The sequence below is a fragment of the Typha latifolia genome, chromosome 7 (assembly GCF_019914945.1).
Source record: "Typha latifolia isolate L0001 chromosome 7, TyphaL0001v2, whole genome shotgun sequence".
NCBI classification, from domain to species: Eukaryota; Viridiplantae; Streptophyta; class Magnoliopsida; order Poales; family Typhaceae; genus Typha; species Typha latifolia.
The window spans coordinates 12,987,978-13,010,687 of NC_133092.1; the positions used below are offsets into that span (position 1 = coordinate 12,987,978).

Below are 22,710 nucleotides of genomic sequence, written 5' to 3' on the forward strand. Positions count from 1 at the left end.
GCGTTATCTAAACAAGTGGGATATTTTTTAACTCGTAATCGGGTCTGAAACGTGCTTTTCTACCCGACCCGATAAACCCGTCTATTTTGTGACCGTTGCAATTCAAATTAAAACCCTGATAAAATGAGCCGGGTAAAAAAAAAATCTTTATACTTAAGAGCGGTTTCATCAATAATAACAAAAACATTTGGTAATTTATAGGACGATTTGAGCATATAATGCATTAATGTTTTAGTAGAAAGGCTCAAATCCGACATGCTTAATTTTGATTACTTTTAGCTCAAGCTCTACCTAATGACCTAATAAAATACCTAATTAAATTAATAAAGCTTTACAAAATTTTACCCAAAAAATAAAAATAACATATATTATAGAATATACACCAACAAACCGCTTACCATATTACATTTTGTCTATATTATAAATACAAATCTCTATTTTTATTATTTATCCAAGTTAAATTTAATTTAAACCTAACAGAATAGATTAAAACATAAAATATTTCCTCTAATCAAATAATAGTTTTATATTTCTTACTCTTATCTCGCTTTTCTAATATAACACTTACGATTAAAAAATAGTAGATTTAGATCTATTGATATTGTTGGGATGCGATTTTAATATAATTATATTTTGTTGGAAATCGATATTTTGGTAGCTCAATTTGATTCTATCAATCAATTATGTATAAGGATTTCACACAATTATCAAAATAGTTCTTGGCCTTTGGATGCAGTCCAGAGTAGACTCCATGGTCTAAGTATAATTAATGCTCGTTCTCTATCTCAGGTCACAGAGATCCTCATCTAATAGTGCGAAAAGAGAGATTTTATGCATCAATGAAATATAATTAAAATAATCAATTGAGTACATTATACAACAAAATTTATCCCGAATACATACATACATACACCGACATGAAATTAGCTTAAATACTAATTCATGCCTTCACTCACACATACTATATAGACATCTAGATTCTTCTAGAAAATAGAATAGACATACATTTCCATCAGCTTTCTGAATAGTTTTATTGAGAATCTTAAAAAACTAGTAGTAAGTGCGTTATCTGGACAACTTAACTAACTTCCATTATCACGCAAGCAACTTCAATGGACGAATCATGGCGTTGTCTTCGTGATCCAATATCTGCAAAGATAAATTAATCCCACATGTAAGAATAAACTTATTCGAATATCTACTTATTCACAAGTGAGAGAGAATAACTTATGACTACTAGTACTCACATGGCAATGGTAGACGTATCCGGGCTCCGCCGTGGGATCGAACGGATAAGTCTGGTTGGTATCCACCAATTTGAACGCCACCACCACGCTCGTCATGTAACCCGGCTCGATTTTGACGACGTTCTTCCATGTCTTCTCGTAATCCGGAATCGGTAACGTTTTGCCGACTGCATGCCGGTCTACGTTACACTTCACTGCATCGTTAAATGCCGTCATGCAATTTGTAAAGCCTTGCAGGTCTACTATTTCCTGCACCTTGATGGCTTGAAACATCCCCAAGTGGATGTGTAATGGATGGTTATCGCCGGTCAAGTTGATCACATGCCATAATTCCGTGCTGCCGGACTTGGGCGTCTCCGTCGCCGGATCCTCTAACCGGAGTCCGTTGATGTAGAGGTGTGTAGGCTCGGCGGATGCCGTCTGGTACTCGTACATCACTATGTATCTAGTCACCGTAGTAGGGTCGGGCATGGTCACTGTGGCGTAGTTGACCTCCTTCTCCGGCACCGTTGAGTTATCAGGGGGGTCGGAGATTGATAACGGTTGTATGGTAAATTTCATGACCTTGCCGTTTAGCGGGCCGGCAGCGGTGCCGCTGGGGTATGGGTACGGCGCAGTGTTCAACAATTCGGCTTCGGAGGTGGTGGATTTCGAAAAGTCGATGATGACGTCGATTAGTTCGGCTGGGGCTAAGACGACGGTGGGTGTCGTGACGGGGGCAGCGAGGTAGGAGGAGTCGGAGCCGACGACGTAGAAGGGGAGGTTGTTGGAGAGTGTGAGGTTGAAATAGCGGGCGTTGCTGGCGTTCAGTATGCGAAAGCGGTACTTGCGTCGGCGGACGGAGAGGAACGGCCACGCTTTGCCGTTGACGGTGATCGCCTCGCCGAAGTACTCAGGCTGCCACTGGGGGTGGATGGAGGGGACGTTGCCGGTGAAGTTCATGTAGAGAGAGCCGTCGACGTTGAAGCTCCGGTCGGCAATGATGAGGTGGAGGTCGTCGTCATCATCACAGGGGAGGTCCATCGGGTCGTCGACGGAGGGCTTCTCGATGATGTAGGCGCCTAGAAGACCAGCCAAGAGGTTGGCGCGAGTGAGGCCGAGGGCGTGGTCGTGGTACCAGAGGTTGCCGGGGGGCTGGACATTAGGGTAGGAGTAGGTCGTGGTGGTCCATTTGGGTCCCCTCTCTTTAAAGTCGGCGGTGAACCAGGCGAAGGCACTGCCGTCGGATTGGGGAGGGTGGACGCTACCGTGAAGGTGGACGACAGCTGGGACGCCGCCGGACTTGGGGATGGCGGTGGGGACGGTCGGGTCCCAGGGGAGGATGTGGGAGTCCGGGAGGTGGTTCTCCCAGGTCACGTGGAGGGGGACGTCGTGGCGTGCAACGATGGTGGGGCCAGGGAAAGTGGCCGTAGCAAGGCATTGGCCATAGACAAACACCGGGGTTTCAGGAAGATCACGGTGAAATTTCTGTCATCAGAAAATTAAAATATAAATATTTTGCTAAATAAGTCACTCCACAGATCTATGATTTCCTACCTTGCATACTCGGGTGTCAGTTGTTCAACGCACACGTATGATTTCTTGCAAATGGTCAACTATACGAATTGACATCTAAACTGCTCCCCTTGTCCCCTTAATTTCTAATAAAGAATCGAATTAGACCTTTTCTTGCTATCAAATCTGTTTGATAACATTTACTTGGTCAATAGTCCGACCTTTCTCTTTCTAGGTTACGAACTTGTCATCCCATCGCTTGGACTGTTTGAGTATTCCTCATCCTCAATGACTTCACGTTGCCATATGGTCGGGTGCTGCATATGAAATTATTGCAGCATAACAACTCTTCTTAAAAAAAGAAGAGATTTCTGCCTTTAAATACTACAATCTACAACTATAGAGTCAAATTAGAAGCCATTATTAAAGGGTCCCACATTAGTTTCCATCACATGTAATTATTTAATGAGCAGAAGAAAATACTCGTCTAGTTGTTCACCATCATCATCATAAATTAAGTATATCGGTGGGAAATAAAATATAAAAGGCACATGCTCTAATCACAAGTTTGAGAAGTAGTTAAGAAAAATATCAACTCTATCGTCGCCCACGTTGTCATTGTTATACGATACTAGAAACTAGAAACTGGTTATGTTAGGATAAAATGGAAGAAAACATTACCCATGTCGTCTTGAACATGCCTATGGTGAGGTTGACAGAGACTGGAGAGCCATTCTGCATCCCATAGCCATAAATCTTTGGCATCTGCGGCAGTGAGTCGACGTACATCTGCAATGAACCGGCCAATTTTTGCAATGACGATGGCGTCACCGGCGTAATTGTTTGAGCAGCGACGAGGGACATCGCAAAGAGAAGCACGAAAGCTAGCTGCATTCTGATCCCAATATGCAATCTTTGTGCTTGAGCTGCAAGTGCTGAACAAGTTTAGTATTTCTAGCAGTAGGTCTGAACTCTTGCAATCACATGAGTGGCCTTCTCTGAAGGGCCAATTCTTCTGGCGTATTGAGTCAAACTTACCTTGCAAACAAAGCAATAACAATAATAATAAAAAGTAATTCATTAATCATCAGAGCATATTAATATTCCTCTGTCAATTAGTTGTCTAAGAATCATAGAAAAGCTACTCCCTTTGTTTTCTACTTTTCCCATCTGGAATGAGGTTCTTCAAATCCCGAGATGTATCAAATAACTAGACGTGTTAAATATTTGAAATAGAGTTTATAGTCCAAGCCTGTATAAAGATAATAATATGCTATCCTCTAACTTCTATTCAGAATAAGAGCTCTTCGACAAAATGACACCATCATTAAAGATGTATCTCGTACCTAACAGTACAAATAAGGTAGCCTGTATCTTATCATGACATAGCTCTACTATGCATGGCGCCAATACTGTTCTACGTCTACATCAGCTAACCTTGAATTGAATGAAGTATTTGGCATATCACATGACATTTATTTTGTCATGAAGTTGTAGGTTGGAGAGACATGAGAAAAGAACACCCAAAAAAGAAAAGGAAAACGAAACCCACCAGTTATCTCAACGGCTGAGAGAGAGAGAGAGAGGAGGAGAGGAGAGAAGCGACCTTGAGGAAAAGGTTGAAGAGTGGCTTGTGGCGAGCACAAGTTTGGATGGATGCCTTGGCCATAAGGTCTATTTTATAGCAGAGGAAATCAATAAACAAGCTAGCTCAAAACAGACAACCATGTCCCCACTTCAACGCATTAGTTTATACATTAGAAGGTAAGGAAGCATTGTCTAGTTGGAGCCTGCAGTGCCCTTTGTCAAACATAACAGGCTCTGTACTATAATTATTATTAATTTAGTCAAAAACAATTATCACACTAAATAACAAACACGATTGGATACAAGACAGCCTTGTTTTCTAACAAATATTTCATTACCTGATCTCCATGTCCACCTTCTCAAAGGAAGAACCAAACCAATTAACTCTCTGACATTGATTTGTTCCATTTTATGCCCTACATTTTTATTGGGTCTAATTTTAACTTAGTTTTACCTGTATTTACCAGAAAATGTCCTCCTCTTAGTCAATCTTACAAAACTTTATTCCCTGGAAGGAGGGTATTTTAGGGACCTTAAAATTTCACATTAAACCTGTCAAAAGTTCCTATATTTGGTTCTTTCGTATAAGTTATTTAAGCTGACTTTCACCCGTTGTGTTTGAAACTTTGAATAAAATGGAGATGCGGCGGCTGAGAAGATAACCACAAATTATGTGGCACTAAATGTTAGTTGCCTCTGAGCTATTGATAAATAAACTATTTTAGGCATGACAATGATTAGTTTGTGGTAAATATAACATAGTTTTCAGTGTAGCCGATATAGCATCTCTTTCCTTGCAGGTTACACAAGGATACTTTTGTCCTTCATACATTATCTTTAGTCAATCTGGAGTTCACAAGATTATAAATGAAACAGATGGATTACTGAATTATACCTAACAATGAATGATCCTTTTGCAATCACATCTAATAGTTAATAGCTCAGATTGAAGTCTTTTACTTTTAAAATAATCAAATAAGTGATGGTGATTTGGAAAGAAGCCAAGATATAGAAAAAAAATTGAGAAGAACACAAATGCGTCTGTTATAATCGACACATCATGCAATCATGCATTTAACCATATCTAACTTCTATTCATATTTATATCTGGTTTGAGCTGGATGATGCACCAACCAAAGCTGTCTTGTATGCTAAAATTATAGGCCAATCATATGTTGAAACATATAATCAATTAAGGTAACTACACTAGTTCTAAGTATTTGGCTATTTGCTCTACTCACTCACTTTTTTGTTTAGGTTAGAGGATGCACCAAACCACATCTATCAATGGTTGACACGGTAGCGTAATCACAAATTCAAGGTAGAAGGAAAGGTATTACTAGCAGCAGTTAGCAGGAATAGCTAAGTCTGATTACCATTCACCTTAGTCCCAAAATGAACACATGAAAATGGCATAAAACAGATAGACTTCATATCAGAGGTAATAGTTGCATTTATTATTCTTGTAGCGGGACCAAGTCAAGTGAAGTGTATGCACCTTCAAAGGAGTATCTGTAACAATGTACTCAATAACAGGGAGGCCAATAGTAGATCTTCCTCCATTCCAGCATCCAAGACCAAACCTAGCAAGGTTGGAAACAAGTTACTTCCACATGAGAATAGTATTAAGTATGTGAGCTTTAACTAGACTGGATATTAATTACCTAAGGTGAATTTACAGAACTCTTAAACATCTTTAGCTTAATTGCTTAAAGCCAGAGTCAAGAGGCCAAAGGAGGCTTTTACTGAAGTAACTCTCTAATAGCATCTCCAGTTTCATAAAGATTTCACTTCTTTAATCAACTTCTCAAACTTTCTAGAATAAGAAGAAGTTGCTATAGGCTTGTTCTTCTGACTCTAGTATATGTTGGCTTGAGGCTTAACATGAAGGTATGAATTATTCTAATAAAATTTGCATTTCACCTAGATCTTACTTAATTTTATTTCTTTGTTCTGCTATTTAAGATGAAATTTACATGCAAACACTAACAAACGCTTAAATCCAAATAAAAAACAACCAGTCAGATAAGATTTGGACCACTGACAACTCTCACATATGCTTCTAATGTCTCACGAAGGAAATTACCTTAGCAACATGTTGCATTTCCTTTTTCTTCTGATGAGTAAAGTCCACTACTTTATAAATTACTTTGATTCTCACCATCTGGTTGAAGAAAACAAGCATCTGTTAGCTTGAAAATCACACTCTGCCAGGTGGTTTGAAGAGTTGTTCCAAAGACATGGGCATCTCTCGTTAGTTAGTTACCTTTTCTCTGCTGAACAGGCTGAAAACCTAAATATCCTTCTGTGAACCTATAAAAAAAAATCTCTTTGGCAATATTGCCGCATTCAAGACCTGCCAATCTGCCATGGAATATTTTATATGTATTAGGATCATCCACAATAATCATATGAAGTGTAATAAATGAGAAGATGCGCGGGAATTAGTTTAATCGCACTTATATATCGTTAACTTTAAAATTACTCGAATTTTTTCGCATACTAACACTACAAAAAAGGGACCAATTTCAAGTCTGGTCGAGATCTCAGGTCTGAATCTAGACAGAGATTTTTCTTTTCCTTCTTTTTTTCGAGAGAGAAAAATGAAAGGGGATTACATTGGAATGGAGATGAGGCGATCGGCGACGGAGGCGAGGGTTCGAGCCACCGGAAGAACGTCGCCGGCGAACCCTCCAATGGACGCGCCTACGCCACTCATGTAGGGCCTCTTGAACTGTGGGACCCATCCGAATCGAGGGCGGGGATCTCTCCACGTTAGAAAATCGACAAAAAAAATCTTGCAATCTCGTGGTTCGTAAAGAAAGGGAAGTACCTTACCTTGCGATCGGTAGTATAGTACTAGTAGTGGTGGACGACGAAGAAAGAAGGCGAGAGGAGATAGATGTGGACGATGGACGGCTGATATCGCCATGGCAGCAATATCTGGAGCTTGGGATACTTTTAATCTCTTCATCGGCCCGCCAAACTCGTCTAGTTTGACCGAGTCAACGTAGTAGTTAAAATTTAAACCTGCTGAGATGTTAAAGAGTTTAAATTAAAAATATAATTAAATTTTCACTCCCACAACTAAGTTTTTCAAATAAACGACCTGCTCGCAGCTCAGCCAGAGTTAAGCTAAGTCTAATCTAAGCTATTAATTTAGCCTTATAATTAACTTTGAGTCGATTCTGAGTTGCAACAGGCTCGCTTAAGCTCCAATGTATATATATATATAGCCCAGTTTACACCCATATCCTCAACTGTTTCATCCTTTTACTCTTATTTTTCTCTATAAATTAACCTCCTAGAGAGAGGTACTGAGATTTATTTCTAGACTTGAATTTGAGAGAAAGAAAAGAAAGAGAAAAGCAAGAGACTTAAGCTAATGATATATTGATTAATTAGGACATCATGTGACGCTAGATATGTGATGATTTTCTGTTAGAAATCTTAATAAGAAATCGATGGAAGGAATACTATTTGATAAGGTGTAGAGAAAAAAAAGATTTCAATACCACAAAATAGAGATAATAGTATTTATGTCACGTTCATAATATATATTAGTAATTGAAATGGGTCAAATAGACAACCTATAATCTTGGGGCAGTACACGTGTACTTGTTCTTCCCAAATGCAGTACACGTCGTACATATAATAATTATTTTTGCAGTACATATGATTAGTACAATGTGCGATAGTAAAGGATAGAGAGATATATATGTGTACAACTATCCTCCACCCAGAAGCAGCTCAGCCCACTGAGATTTGAGAGAGCCAAGAAGTAAGTTTATCAGGGAAGAGGAGGATATGGGAGCTTGTTTAGCTACTTCCCCAGTGCTAATCTATGGAAGATCTTCTACTCTTTGGGTTCTTGTAAGCTCTCTTTCTCTAGCATATGCAATTTAGCTTTGCTGGTATTGGATCATGAAGACATGCAATGATTTGTTTGTGAATATGTTTGTGTGATGCAGTTGACTAAGTGATTCAAATCTGATCAATTTATAAAATGAATTAGATAGTGTGATGGATAAGGCTGTTTTTTGGATGTGAAATCAGTATAAATTAATTTTTATTTTAGTACAGTGATGGTTATACTGCGTTATTAAGTATAGATAACAACAGTTTATTTTTAAAATACTTTATCATACCATTATTCTATAATATAAACCTATTATGTTTCATCTAATATTTATAATTTATTTTGCTCTTAAAAATAGTATTTTAATCAACTATTATTTGAATACTTCTCTGGATCTCTCGTCTATCACTATAAAGAGTTTTATTATTTACTAAAATATTTCTTAAATTTATTACTTTTTTATAATCTCATATAATAAAACTATTAATTTATATTCCAATCCTTATATATAGAACTCTTAAATTGATTCAGTAATTAAATATATTTTTTAATTTTTTTTATATCTAATTAAATTTACAATCAGACTTTCTCGTCTTCTACTTCGCCCTCTTCGCCGTCTATTTCCTCCATCCTCCTCCTCAAAGGATGCCAAATAGTTATAGGTTTGGGATGCAACACAAATCTAGTGGATCATTACTTTGTTTGTAATAATACGAACGGTGCTTAATTCCGTCTAGATAAAGAAATGATTGAAACAATTAATGCTTGTTCTCTATCTCAGCTCAGTAGTCACAAACTCAAAATCATTTTTGGAGAACAAGAGACCGATTTTATACATCAATATTCGTATAGAATACAAGTAATTGATTGAGTACATTATACACCACTATTTTGCCCAATTGCATATACCCACATGAAATGAGCTTCAAAATTAATTCTAATGCCTGACTCATAAATTGACAATGAACTATCTAGAAAATAGCCTTTCTGAATCAATTTTATTATATCTGGATCATTTTAATTTCGAGCATCACGCAACCAACATCAAGGGTCGAATCATCGCATTGTCTTCGTGGTCCAATATCTGCAAAGATAAATATAATTGCATATGTCAGAATAGATCGACTTATTCTCCTATCTAGCTACTTATCATACGTGTGGAAGAGAATAATTCACATGGCAATGGTAGACATATCCGGGTTCTGCCGTCGCATCGAAGGGATAAGGTTTGTCGATATCCACCAATTTAAACTCCACGACCACGGTCGTCATGTAACCTGGCTCAATTTTGACTACGTTCTTCCATGTCTTCTCGTAATCTGGGATCGGCAACGTTCTACCGATTGCATGCTTGTCAATGTTACACTTCACTGCGTCGTTAGCTACCGTCATGCAATTATTGAAGCCTTCGTAATCAACTAATTCCTGCACCTTGATGGCTTGAAACATCCCCAAGTGGATGTGCAACGGATGGTTGTCGCCGGTCAAGTTGATCACGTGCCATAATTCCGTGCTCCCTGTCTTGGGCGTCTCCGTCGCTGGATCCTCCAACCGGAGCCCGTTGATGTAGAGGTGCGTCGGCTCGCCGGATGGTGTCTGGTACTCGTACATCACTATGTATCTAGTCACTATCGTCGGGTCTACTATGGTCGCCGTGGCATAGTTGACCCCCTTGTCTGGCACCGTCGAGTTATCTGGGGCGTCCGAGAGCGAGAAGGGTTGTATGGCGAATTTCATGACCTTCCCGTTTAGTGGGCCGGCGGCGGTTCCGCTAGGGTACGGGTAGGGCGCGGTGTTCAAGAGTTCAGCTTCCGTGGTGGCCGATTGCGAGAAGTCAATGATGACGTCGGCTAGCTCGGCGGGGGCTAAGACGACCGTGGGTGTCATGATGGGGGCGGCGAGGTAGGAGGAGTCGGAGCCGACGACGTAGAAGGGGAGGTTGTTGGAGAGGGTCAGGTTGAAGTAGCGGGCGTTGCTGGCGTTAAGGATGCGGAAGCGGTACTTGCGGCGGCGGACGGAGAGGAAAGGCCACGCCTTGCCGTTGACGGTGATCGCCTCTCCGAAGTACTCCGGCTGCCATTGCGGGTGGATGGACGGGACGTTGCCGGTTCTGTTCATGTAGATGGAGCCGTCGACGTTGAAGCTCCGGTCGGCAATGATGAGGTGGAGATCGTGCTCGTTGCAGGGGAGACCCATCGGGGCGTCGACGAAGGGCTTGTCGATGATGTAAGCCCCGAGAAGTCCGGCAAGAAGGTTGACGCGAGTGAGGCCGAGGGGCTGTAAAATCTCGAATCAGATCATCCATTATTAAAACTAGTTTGGCATTAAATAGCCATACAATTCCTAATCTTTAGCCTAAACAACAGCACACGATATATGCATTTGAATTCAAAAAATAGTTGCTAAACTATTTCCTGGATATCGGGATTTATTTGAACAAACCGAGATGCATGACTAAGTAAACAACAGACTTAATGAATCCCCTAGAATTAAGGACCCATCTCCTTCAATCCCTCCCTCAAACTAATCGTATCACCGATTAGTTTACTTGATGCTGAACAGACTCCAAGTTGTGTGCGAAGCTTCGGAATGTGACAAGTTTCAATGGCTTCGTAAAAATGTCAGCTATTTGATCTTGTGTTCCACAATGCTCTAACTTGATCACGCCGTTATTAACCAAATCTCGCAAGAAATGGAACCGCACATCAATGTGCTTACATCTACCATGAAACACTGGATTCTTAGACAATTTTATTGCTGAGGTGTTGTCACACATGATAGTGGTGCTTTCTTCCAATGCATAACCTAGTTCCTTCAAAACTCTTCTCATCCAGATAGCTTGACAAGCACAAGCCACAGCTGCAATATATTCAGCTTCTGTTGTGGAAAGTGTAACAATGGCTTGCTTCTTTGAGGACCAGGCTACTGCCCCATCACTTAACAAGAATGTGTAGCCTGAGGTGCTCTTCCTCCTGTCAATATTTCCTGCATAGTCACTATTTGTGAACACCTTCAGATCTTTTGTACCTCCACGCTTATACCATATCCCATAATCTAGAGTTCCTTTTAAGTATCTTAACACCCTCTTGGCTGCCTGATGGTGTGCCCTGGTTGGTCTGGACATGAAACGACTAATAAGACTCACAACAAATTGCAGATCTGGCCGAGTGGAAGTGATATACATTAAGCTTCCAATCATTTGTTTGTAGAGTGTTTCATCAACCTTTTCTCCCTCTTCATCACAACTCAATTTGCACCCTGGAACAATGGGATTACATACAGGATTGCAGTCTTCCATTCCAAAACGTTTCAAAATGTCAATAGCATACTTATGTTGGCAAATGTGAATGCCATCAAGTGACTGCATTACTTCTATTCCAAGAAAAAATCTCATCTTCCCAAGATCGGACATGTCAAACTCCCTTTGCATTGAAGTTTTAAATTTTTTCATCAACAAAATATCATTACCAGTATAGATAAGGTCATCAACATAAATACTGACAATGAGAAATCTACCTTCACTGTTTCCTTTAAAGAATAATGTATGCTCATTTTGACTCCTCTGAAAGCCTTCTTTGATGAAATAGGTTTCAATACGACTGAACCAAGCCCTAGGTGCTTGTTTTAGTCCGTATAAAGCCTTGTGAAGTTTATAAACCTTATGTTCACTGCCCTTGTTCACATACCCTTTTGGTTGTTCAATGTAGACATCCTCTTGCAAAGCTCCATGCAGAAATGCTGACTTGACATCAAGTTGGAAGATCTCCCATCCATTCTGAGCTGCCAAAGCAATGACCATTCTCACTGTGTCCATTCGAGCCACTGGTGCATATACCTCTGTATAGTCAACTCCATACTTTTGAGAGTACCCTTTTGCCACCAATCGAGCTTTAAACTTATCCACCTCCCCAAGTTCATTAAGTTTAGTTTTGTAAATCCATTTGACACCAATGCATTTACTTCCCTTTGGTAACTCGGTCAGCTTCCAAGTTTGATTCCTTTCAATTGCTTCAATTTCTCGCATCCATGGCTATTCTCCACTTTTTGTTCTTTTGTGCTTCCTCAAATGTCAGTGGATCACATGTGTCAAACTCCACCAAATTCAGCTCAAATGGATCACACGTGTCAAGCTTCATGAAATCCAACTCCATCATATTAGCCTCATCTTCATCTTCTGACAATTCTTCACCAGTGACATAGTCACTAAGGTAAGAAGGTGTTCTACGTGCTCGTCCCTCCCTTGCTTCTGCAACTATCTCTATAGCTGCATCCAAGTCTTCCTGTACGCCATCATTATTCCAATTTACACCCTCAAAGACTTCTTCTCCTTCACTTATTTCATCATCACCCCAAACTAGCTCTACACTAGTTTGTTCTACATTATTCTCTCCCCAATCCCATAGCTTATTCTCTTCAAAAACCACATCTTTACTTACTACCACTTTCTTAGTTCTTGGATCAAATAGTTTATAGCCTTTAGATTCCTCACTAACTCCCAAAAGAATACAAGTAAAACTTTTGTCATCGAGTTTACCTCGCTTAGTGTCAGGTATGTAGACATGAGCAATGCATCCCCAAACTCGAAAATGTTCCACTGAGGGCTTAACTCCACTCCAAGCCTCTTGTGGTGTGATATTCTTGACTGCCAGTGTAGGGCATCTATTGAGGACATAGAAGGTCCAATTTACAGCTTCCGGCCAAAAAGTCTTGGGAATTTTCTTTGCACATAGCATGGATCTCACCATGTTCATGACCGTCCTGTTCTTGCGCTCAGCTGCACCATTTTGCTGCGGCGTATAGGGAGTTGTTAATTGTCTCGAATTCCATGCTCCTTACAATAGTCATTGAATTCATTGGAAGTGAATTCACCTCCTCGATATGTCCTTACGCTCTTGATCAGCTTTCCTGTTTCTTTCTCAACTAATTTTTTAAACATTTTGAAGCAATTAAAGGCCTCAGCCTTTTTAACAAGCAAATACACCCATGCTTTACGACTAAAATCATCTATAAAGCATAGAGTGTACCTTTTACCACTGTTGGATGTAGGACTAATTGGACCACATATGTCTGAGTGTATGAGCTCCAAGACTTCTTTTGCTCTCCAAGTACTTTGCTTGGGAATGACATTCCTATGTTGCTTGCCAACCATGCAATCTGTACAGATGCTATTTGATGCTTCAAACTGTGGCAAACCTCGCACCATTTTCTTGTCTTGCAATATCTTTAGACCTTTATAACTTAGATGACCATATCTTTCATGCCAAAGTTGAGGTAGATCCATGGAGCTTGTGTGCAAACAGTTTACAAATTGTGCTTTTGGAGATGAATGAGTTTGAGCTACTAGTATGAACATCCTGTTTGAACTCATTTTGCTTTGAACAATTAACCCTCTTACTGGGTGAAAGATTTGGCATATTCCTCCTTGAATTAGGATTGTTAATTCTTTCTCCTGGAGTTGTCCTATACTCAAGAGGTTGCTCTTGAGCTCGGGAACAAAATACACATCACTAATCACATAGGCAGCATTATTGAAAACCAATTTGACATTCCCTTTTCCGGTCACTTCCATTCTAGTGTTATTTCCAAGCTTAACTGAATGTTTGAAATTTTCATTTAAGCTTGAAAACATAGCTTTATCTCCACACATGTGATTAGAGCAGCCGTAATCCAAGAACCGGACATCATTCCTCCTTGCTTTCGTTCCTCCACCAATGCCATTAAAAGGAGCTCTTCATCTTCATCAAACTCAGCGAAGTTGACTTCTTTGTTCCACATTGGGCATTCATATTGAAAATGTCCCAAGTTGTGACATTTATAACATTCTATAGTTGCCTTATTGAAGAAGCTTCTACCTCGACCTCGTCCTCTTCCTCTCATAGTTGTCCTTCCACGACCTCTAAAACTCTCCATATGGTTCACTTTTAGGGCTTGATCTTCTCCTCGATCATGTCTCTGAAATTTTTGCTCATGAACTACAAGGGAGCTTTGCAGTTCATTAATTGAGATTGTCTCAATGTCTTTGGATTCTTCTATGGATATCACAACATAAGTAAACCTTTCTGTGAGGGTTCTTAAAATCTTTTCAACCACCTTTGAATCCGGCATTTCCTCTCCATTGCTTCTCATTTGATTAGTTATTGACATGACTTTGACAAAATACTCAGAGACATTTTCATTCTCCTTCATTTTCAGTACTTCAAAATCTCTCCTTAGTTTTTGAAGGAGTGACCTTTTAACACGATCATTTCCTCCAAATTTCTTTTTCATGGAATCCCACACAATCTTTGCCGTGCGCCTATCAAGAATTTGCTCAAATGTTACCCTGTCAATTGCTTGATAAAGATAATGTTTTACTTTGTGATCTTTCATCCTTGAATCTTCAAGCCGTGCTCTCTGTGTATCAGTGAGCATCGTACTAGCCGTTGGTTCTACAAAACCATTCTCCACCAGGCTCCATAGTCCTTTTGCTCTCAAAAGGTTTTCCATCAGTTCACTCCAGTGGTCATAATGACCATCAAAGTGAGGAAGCTTCATCTTCTCTTCACTCATCTTTTATGTATCACTCAAGAAAGCTGCGGCTTTCCTTTTCGCCGGGCTCGATACCAAATGTAAAATCTCGTAATCAGATCATCCATTATTAAAACTAGTTTGGCATTAAATAGCCATACAATTCCTAATCTTTAGCCTAAACAACAGCACACGATATATGCATTTGAATTCAAAAAATAGTTGCTAAACTATTTCCTGGATATCAGGGATTTATTTGAACAAACTGAGATGCATGACTAAGTAAACAACAGACTTAATGAATCCCCTAGAATTAAGGACCCATCTCCTTCAAGGGCGTGGTCGTGGTACCAGAGGTTGCCGGCGGGCTGGACGTTAGGGTAGGAGTAGGTGGTGGTGGTCCATTTGGGTCCTCTCTCTTTAAAGTCTGCCGTGAACCAGGCGAAGGCATTGCCATCGGATTGGGGAGGGTGGACGCTGCCGTGGAGGTGGACGACGGCGGGGACGCCACCGGACTTGGGGATGGCGGTGGGGACGGTCGGGTCCCAAGGGAGGATGTGGGATTGCGGGAGGTGGTTCTCCCAAGTGACGTGGAGAGGCACGCCGTGGCGGGCGATGATGGTGGGGCCCGGAAAAGTAGCCGTAGCAGAGCATTGGCCATAAACAAACACCGGAGTTTCAGGAAGATCACGGTGAAATTTCTGTTGTAAGAAAATCAATATGAATTGTTCTAAAATAAATTAGTCTATTATACAATCTTTATATGTTGCATCATCGATCACAACTCTTACATACTAGATGCTTCTTCCTAGAAGCAAACTGGAAGGCGTTATTTCGAGTGGTGCTACGTAGTTTCTATCACATTAATTAATTAATGAACAGAACAAGATGGGCATGCCAAGTTATGCACCATTAATTTCTCAACTAGTCAGTGGGAAGAACATGTCAATGCTCTGATAACAAGCTTGCGAATTAATTAAAATGGAAAAGATCTAGCATTACCCATGTCTTGTTGAACATCCCTATGGTAAGGTTGACTGAGACTGGAGAGCCATCCTTCATGGCGTAGCCATAAATCTTTGGCATCTGCGGCAGTGGATCAACGTACATCTGCAATGATCCGGCCACCTTTTCTAGAGTTAATTGGGTCATCGCCATGAGTAGCATGAAAGCTAGCTGCATTCTGATTCCCATTTGCAAGCTTTTTTGCTTGCATGCACTGCAAGTGACGAACAAGTTCAGTATATATGAGAGGTGAACCTTCAGTTAGGAAATTATACAAGTTCGGATGCCTTTGCCAAAGTGCAAAGGCCCTTCTTTTAAAGGGCGGAGTTGAGGAAATTAATAAAGAGCTATCTTCAAAAAGAAATAGGACAGGGTTGACAATCTCGTTCCCACTTCCATGCATTATAAGTTAACTAATACATAATTAGAAGGAAGGGAAGCATCATTTCTTTTGGAATCATTTTAAATTAATCCAAAACAGATTGGAAAAAGAAGGTGCTTCCCATGTTTGTCCATGTTGCATTACCCAATACGATTGACCATCTTCTTCTCCAAGGATGAACCAAAACTATTAATTCCTTCTTTTTCAAACCATTTAGATTTAGCACCTTTGATTTGTTACATATTATGCCCTAAACTATTATCTGGTCTAAATTTAGCCATTGTTATTTATCAGAAGAAAACATCCTCTCGTATTAGTTGACATTCCTAAATAACTAAACACAAGGAGATTACGTACGTTGGTGTCCTTATATTTCACTTATCAAAACTCATCATATCACTAGCTAAGTCTCCAAAAATAGGGTATTTAACCTGTCCTTTTTTTTATGATTGGCTTGAATTTTTTTCTTTTGGATGAATAAATGAGCATACAAAGACTTGAACTAGACGAGTTAAAAAAATAAGAGTGCATAACATAATATACACAAATTATGTGTTACTAAATATTAGTCCCTTTGATTTAGATAAACAAGTATCTACCTGTTTCAGGAGGAATATTAAAAAAAAAACGTCATGTCCAATTATTTATCTTTTGATTTTTTATGTATTGTATAGTAAAAATAACAAATTTCTTTGCATGTCAACAAGGATGTTTTTGTCCTTCATAGATTATGTGTAAGTCCAATATTGGACGTACGCTACTCCGGATCGAGGAAGAAATGGGTGGATACTACTTTTATTCGCAATCCGGTCCGAGATGAGCACATTATCTACCCGACCCGATAAGCTCCTCTAGTTCGACAGTAACAATTCAGATTTAAACCAGATAAAATGTTAAGTAAGCACGTATACTTTAATCCAGTACATATAAATAGTACAATGTGCAAAGAGTAATATATACATATTCCATCGAGGCTAGAAGTTTATTTGGGGAGAGGAGGATGTGAGGGAGCTCATTAGCTACTTCACTAATGCTATGATAGATTTGCTACTGTTGGTTTCTTGTAATCTCTCTCTCTAGCATATGCAATTACCTTTGTAGATATTGGACCATGAAGGCATTCAACGGTTTATTTGTTGAATATGTTTGCTTGATAAGCTAAATGCTAGATATATTACGCTATTTGAATAAGATAACTATGCATACATTAAAAGTCCAGAATCAGAAGTACATATTACCATTTGTTCTTTTAGTCCAAGTTTGCCAAACTTTCAATAGAATCACTATATCACAACAACTACGTACCAACTTTGCGAATAAAAAATTATCATGGTTGCATTTAGTCAAGTAATGTGGCTTACCTGACGTTGGTATAGCATGTCTAATAACTGTTTTCACACCCGATTAAAGGATGTTACATACTCACATATTGCTTTTTGGACAATGAGAGATTTTATACATCAATCTTATAGAATTCAAATAATCAATTGAATACATTATACAACAACAATTGGCCCAGATACGAACAGTCGCATGAAATTAGCTTCAGAAACTAATTTCTGACTCACTCCACTCACAGATTGAAAACCAACCATCTACATACACTGACATTTAGACTTTTAGACTCTTCTAGAATTAAAATAGACATCCCGTCTTCTATCTTCATTTTGACCGTATTATTGAATCATGCATGACAGACATAAACTACTACTCCTTATCTGGATCACTTTAATTTCAGGTATCACGCGACCAATTTCAATGGACGAATCATCTCATTGTCTTCGTGGTCCAATATCTGCAAAGATAAATATAATATTGCGTATGTCAGAATAGATCGACTTATTCTCCTATCTAGCTACTTACCAAAAGTGTGGAAGAGAATAACTCACATGGCAATGGTAGACATATCCGGGTTCTGCCGTCGCGTCGAAGGGATAAGTCTGGTCGGTGTCCACCAATTTGAACGTTACAACCACGCTCGTCATGTAACCCGGTTCGATTTTGACGACGTTCTTCCATGTCTTCTCGTAATCCGGAATCGATAACGTTTTACCGACTGCATGCTGGTCTACGTTACACTTCACTGCGTCATTAATTGCCGTCATGCAATTTGTAAAGCCTTGCAGGTCTATTAATTCCTGCACCTTGATTGCTTGAAACATCCCCAAATGGATGTGTAACGGATGGTTGTCGCCGGTCAAGTTGATCACATGCCATAGTTCTGTGCTGCCGGACTTGGGTGTCTCCGTCACTGGATCATTTAACCGGAGTCCGTTGATGTAGAGGTGTGTCGGCTCGCCGGATGACGTCTGGTACTCGTACATCACTATGTATCTAGTCACCGTTGTAGGGCCCGGCATGGTCACTGTGGCGTAGTTGACCTCTTTCTCAGGCACCGTTGAGTTATCAGGGGGGTCGGAGAATGAGAAGGGTTGTATGGTGAATTTCATGACCTTGCCGTTTAGTGGGCCGGCGGCGGTGCCATTAGGGTACGGGTACGGTGCGGTGTTCAACAGTTCAGCTTCCGTGGTGGGGGATTGCGAGAAGTCGATGATGACGTCGGCTAGCTCGGCGGGGGCCAAGATGACGGTGGGTGTCGCGACGGGGGCGGCGAGGTATGAGGAATCGGAGCCGATGACGTAGAAGGGTAGGTTGTTGGAGAGGGTGAGGTTGAAGTAGCGGGCGTTGCTGGCGTTCAGTATACGGAAGCGGTATTTGCGGCGGCGGACGGAGAGGAACGGCCACGCCTTGCCATTAACAGTGATCGCTTCGCCGAAGTACTCTGGCTGCCACTGCGGGTGGATGGAGGGTACGTTTCCCGTTTTGTTCATGTAGATGGAGCCGTCGACGTTGAAGCTCCGGTCGGCGATGATTAGATGGAGGTCGTCCTCGTCGCAGGGAAGATCCATCGGGGTGTCAACGGACGGCTTTTCGATGACGTAGGCACCCAAAAGGCCAGCCAAAATGTTCTCTCGAGTGAGGCCGAGGGCGTGGTCGTGGTACCAGAGGTTGCCGGGGGGCTGGACGTTAGGGTACGAGTAGGTGGTGGTGGTCCATTTGGGCCCTCTCTCTTTAAAGTCGGCGGTGAACCAGGCGAAGGGGCTGCCATCGGACTGGGGAGGGTGGACGCTACCGTGGAGGTGGACCACCGCTGGGACCCCACCGGACGTAGTGATGGCGGTGTAGAGGGTCGGGTCCCAAGGGAGGATGTGGGATTGCGGGAGGTGGTTCTCCCAAGTGACGTGGAGAGGGACGCCGTGACGGGCAACTATGGTGGGGCCCGGGAAAGTGGCCGTATCAAGGCATTGGCCATAGACAAACACCGGCGTCTCAGGTAGATCACGGTGAAATTTCTGCCGTAAGAAAAATAATAAAAATCATATATCGATCTTATATTATTTATTATTCTTATTACTTTCATAATAAATTACGTACGCACGTAGTAATTAAATTAAATATTACCCATGTCTTCTTGAACATTCCTATGGTGAGGCTGATGGAAACTGGAGAGCCATTCTGCATCGCGTAGCCATTAATCTTTGGCATCTGCGGCAGTGGATCGACGTACATTTGCAATGATCCTACCAAGTTTTGTAGGGTTGTTTGCGTCACCGTTTGAGCAGCGACGAGGGACGCTGCCAGGAGGAGTATGAAAGCTAGTTGCTGCATTCTGATCCTCATTTGCAAGCTTCGTTTCTTGCACTACAGCAAAGTGCATGAACAAGTTTAGTGTATATATATATGGATATTTACCTCAATGGATAAGAGATCAAATATGTAAGAGAGATGTTGAACCGTGAGGGAAAGTTCAAAGAGTGGCGTGTGGCTAACACAAGCTAGCTTGGATGTCTTGGCGAAAGAGACTAAGTGCTCGTTTTATAGACGAATGAAATCAATTTAAAAATAAATCGACCTCCAAACCTACCATGACTTGCTGACAACCCACCCCGTGCGTCCCCACTGCCACGCATTGTCAAGGAAGCATGTCAAATCCAACGACTATTAGTTTGGTCACAATCAAACCTATCACAGTAGAAAGATGGCAAACTAGCTAGGACGATTCAATAAAGACAGCCTTGTTTCCTGTCGATATTTATTTTATTTCCTAATCCTATCCTCCACGTTTCTTCTCCCAGGATGGACCAAAGCAACTTCTCTTCTTTCTTTCAGATTTAGCACCATTAGTATATACTTTGCCGGTTTGCCCTACATCTTTACCCCGTCTACATTTAGCCAAAGTTTTCTATACAGTTTACCAGAAAACATAAACATAAGGAAAGTTACTTTAGTATATATCCTTATCTAAAACCTACCAAAACTCGTTATATGAACCCTTTAATATTTTACTTTAAAACCTGTCAAAATAATCCTTTTGTTTGGTTACATTATGTAAGTTAGTTTTATGTTAATCTTACTCATGATGTTTTTCTGGCAAATAAAGTGAGGATATATACAGGAAAAATATAGAGTGCAAAACTTCATAATCGAAACATTTCCAATTATTTGACATTATATTAGATCATTTTATGGTATAAAATAATAATATTAGAGTACCCTACATGTCCTTACCTTGTGGGTTAAGATTAGGATGCTCTTGTCCTTCATAAAATATTGTTTAAGTCAAGAGGGAGTACTTCACAGAATAATTAATGTAATGGATCGATAACGAAAGTATAACTAATTATAGATGATCTTTTTGCAGATGGTACCTAATAGCTAATTCATACCTTAGCTTGAAATTTCTCCTTTTCTTATTTTGGCATAATTTATAACGGATGGTGATTTAGAAAGAAACCAATAAACAAAAACCGGGGTTGTTACCTCATGCCATCATCCATGTAAACGTATCTAATTTCTTCTCATATGTATTTCTTCTTTGAGTTGGAGGATGCACCAACCACAACTAAGACTTACATGTTGAAATATTTGCCCAATCATACGTTTAACGTATAATTAAGTTCATCAGACTAGTTCAAACTATGTAATTGCTCTACTAACCCACTTTTTGTTTGGGTTAGCTACTATCAAGGTTGACATGCCTGGTGGCCTAATCACATATTATAACATATAATTAATTAACGGAATCATAAATTTAGAGGGGTTCACATTATATGTCACAATTAAGGTCATACTTATGGACTAAGGTTGCACCTTCCACAGGTTAACTAAATGTGCACGGAAATAAAACATCAAGGCAATGCGTTGTGAGTTGGCCCACACTATTTTGTTTTGTTATGGGTTAGTCTTTAGTTATACCTAATAAAGAGCTAGCAGCCTAGCACGTAGTTTTTATGTTATATTGCTGGATGCACAGTTTTATTTTGAATAGGATCAATCAATAGACACTACATTTCAACCTAGCCTTAAATGCCTACAGACTACTACTGTTCATGACTGTTGCACTCTTGCCATCTTCTCTCATTCAAATATTTTATTTCACCAAAGGAAAATCTTTTAAGATGATAGAAGTTAGGCAGATCATGGGCTGATAAAACGAGGATTATATGAACATGTGCAATGTTCATTATTTCTCTATTAGACCCTTCCTTTCCATACAAATGTTGAAATACTAAGCCAAGAATTATTTGAAAAGCGTGATGATCTAATAGTTGGACAGTGAGGGAGATAAATTAGGACAAATATTTTTCTAAGAAAATGACGGAATTTACTCTTTCTAGATTGAATTTGACCGAGTATGTTGTTTGAAAACTTTCATGGCAATGAACTCGATCAAACATCTTAATTACACCTTATAATACTATGGTTTTACAAACGAAATTTTTTATAAACATTCTCCCACTTTGGAACAGACGAATCATTACACAGCCGCTCCATTAATTTTTTATACATAGTTTTTAATTACTAGAAAGAAAAAAAAGAGTTTCTGGTTGTAAAGAGTGAAAATTTAGAAGCCAGCAGACCGCTTTTGGAACAAATGGCTATTTTTTCTTCATATATATATATATATATATATATATATATATATATATATATATATAAAGAATTAGTAACCAAGGATCTGTGTTAGTTGGAGGAGGATCCATAGCTCCATAATTAGTCCTTACGTCAACTAAAATGAGCATCATTCCACTGAAACATGATACTAAACAAAATGAAAATTAATACGAGAAAGGTAGACTAGGTATCCAAGCATGTTCACAGCTCTATTGGGACAATTAATTAATTGAATAACAGAGTTGACCAGTCCACGTCATGCTTGGAATCATAAACACACACACACATATATATGAATATATATATGAATTATTGCCTCATAGGTTGGACAAGAACGTACGTAATTAATTGAGCCAATTAAGCAAGCCATTTAGTCAAGGAAGAGGTTCTTTTATTAATCTTTTCATGTCTTAGTCCGTTAGGAAATCATTGGAACCTTCTGGTTGATTGAGTTCATGCTTATTGGAGTAATATTATATTGAAATAATTTAATTTTGTCGGTGAATAATATCGAATCCAAAGTAAGTCATCAGGTACTGCATGCCTATTATTATATATTAGATTAAAACCATCTCAGAAACTAGCTTACCAAAGTTACCAGAAAGGAACCTACCAAATATAAAGAATTCTTATCCGAATTCCATTTGTTAATAAAGACCAATATTGCATGGGTA

At 39.8% G+C, this 22,710-nt stretch overlaps 2 protein-coding genes and 1 long non-coding RNA gene across 3 annotated transcripts; all 3 read right to left on the reverse strand.

Moving 5' to 3' along the window:
- Nucleotides 1–889: 889 nt before the first annotated feature.
- LOC140792631 (multicopper oxidase LPR1 homolog 4-like) lies at nt 890–3,776 on the reverse strand. The gene is made up of 3 exons (XM_073143734.1): nt 3,423–3,776; nt 1,248–2,714; nt 890–1,149 (listed from the first exon to the last, which is right to left on the reverse strand). The coding sequence occupies exons 1-3, from the start codon at nt 3,633–3,635 to the stop codon at nt 1,096–1,098; spliced, it is 1,734 nt and encodes a 577-aa protein (XP_072999835.1). The 5' UTR covers nt 3,636–3,776; the 3' UTR covers nt 890–1,095.
- A 2,076-nt stretch (nt 3,777–5,852) lies between these two features.
- LOC140792973 (uncharacterized) lies at nt 5,853–7,162 on the reverse strand. The gene is made up of 4 exons (XR_012109853.1): nt 6,947–7,162; nt 6,595–6,692; nt 6,415–6,492; nt 5,853–5,911 (listed from the first exon to the last, which is right to left on the reverse strand). It is a non-coding gene; the product is annotated as an uncharacterized lncRNA (long non-coding RNA).
- A 10,348-nt stretch (nt 7,163–17,510) lies between these two features.
- On the reverse strand, nt 17,511–19,925 carry LOC140791816 (multicopper oxidase LPR1 homolog 4-like). The gene is made up of 4 exons (XM_073142478.1): nt 19,877–19,925; nt 19,544–19,783; nt 17,971–19,434; nt 17,511–17,876 (listed from the first exon to the last, which is right to left on the reverse strand). Exons 2-4 carry the CDS (start codon nt 19,760–19,762, stop codon nt 17,823–17,825), a joined length of 1,737 nt encoding a protein of 578 aa, XP_072998579.1. The 5' UTR covers nt 19,763–19,783; nt 19,877–19,925; the 3' UTR covers nt 17,511–17,822.
- Nucleotides 19,926–22,710: the final 2,785 nt, after the last annotated feature.

What these genes read in the sequence shown, in the direction of transcription:
- LOC140792631 (XM_073143734.1), bottom strand. Translation starts at nt 3,635, where the DNA reads ATGCAGCTAGCTTTCGTGCTTCTCTTTGCGATGTCCCTCGTCGCTGCT. An exon ending in GCATGTTCAAGACGACATGG is followed by an intron (nt 2,715 to 3,422) that starts GTAATGTTTTCT and finishes TTCTGATGACAG; the next exon opens with AAATTTCACCGTGATCTTCC. An exon ending in GATACGTCTACCATTGCCAT is followed by an intron (nt 1,150 to 1,247) that starts GTGAGTACTAGT and finishes TTATCTTTGCAG; the next exon opens with ATATTGGATCACGAAGACAA.
- LOC140791816 (XM_073142478.1), bottom strand. Translation starts at nt 19,762, where the DNA reads ATGAGGATCAGAATGCAGCAACTAGCTTTCATACTCCTCCTGGCAGCG. An exon ending in GAATGTTCAAGAAGACATGG is followed by an intron (nt 19,435 to 19,543) that starts GTAATATTTAAT and finishes TTCTTACGGCAG; the next exon opens with AAATTTCACCGTGATCTACC. An exon ending in GATATGTCTACCATTGCCAT is followed by an intron (nt 17,877 to 17,970) that starts GTGAGTTATTCT and finishes TTATCTTTGCAG; the next exon opens with ATATTGGACCACGAAGACAA.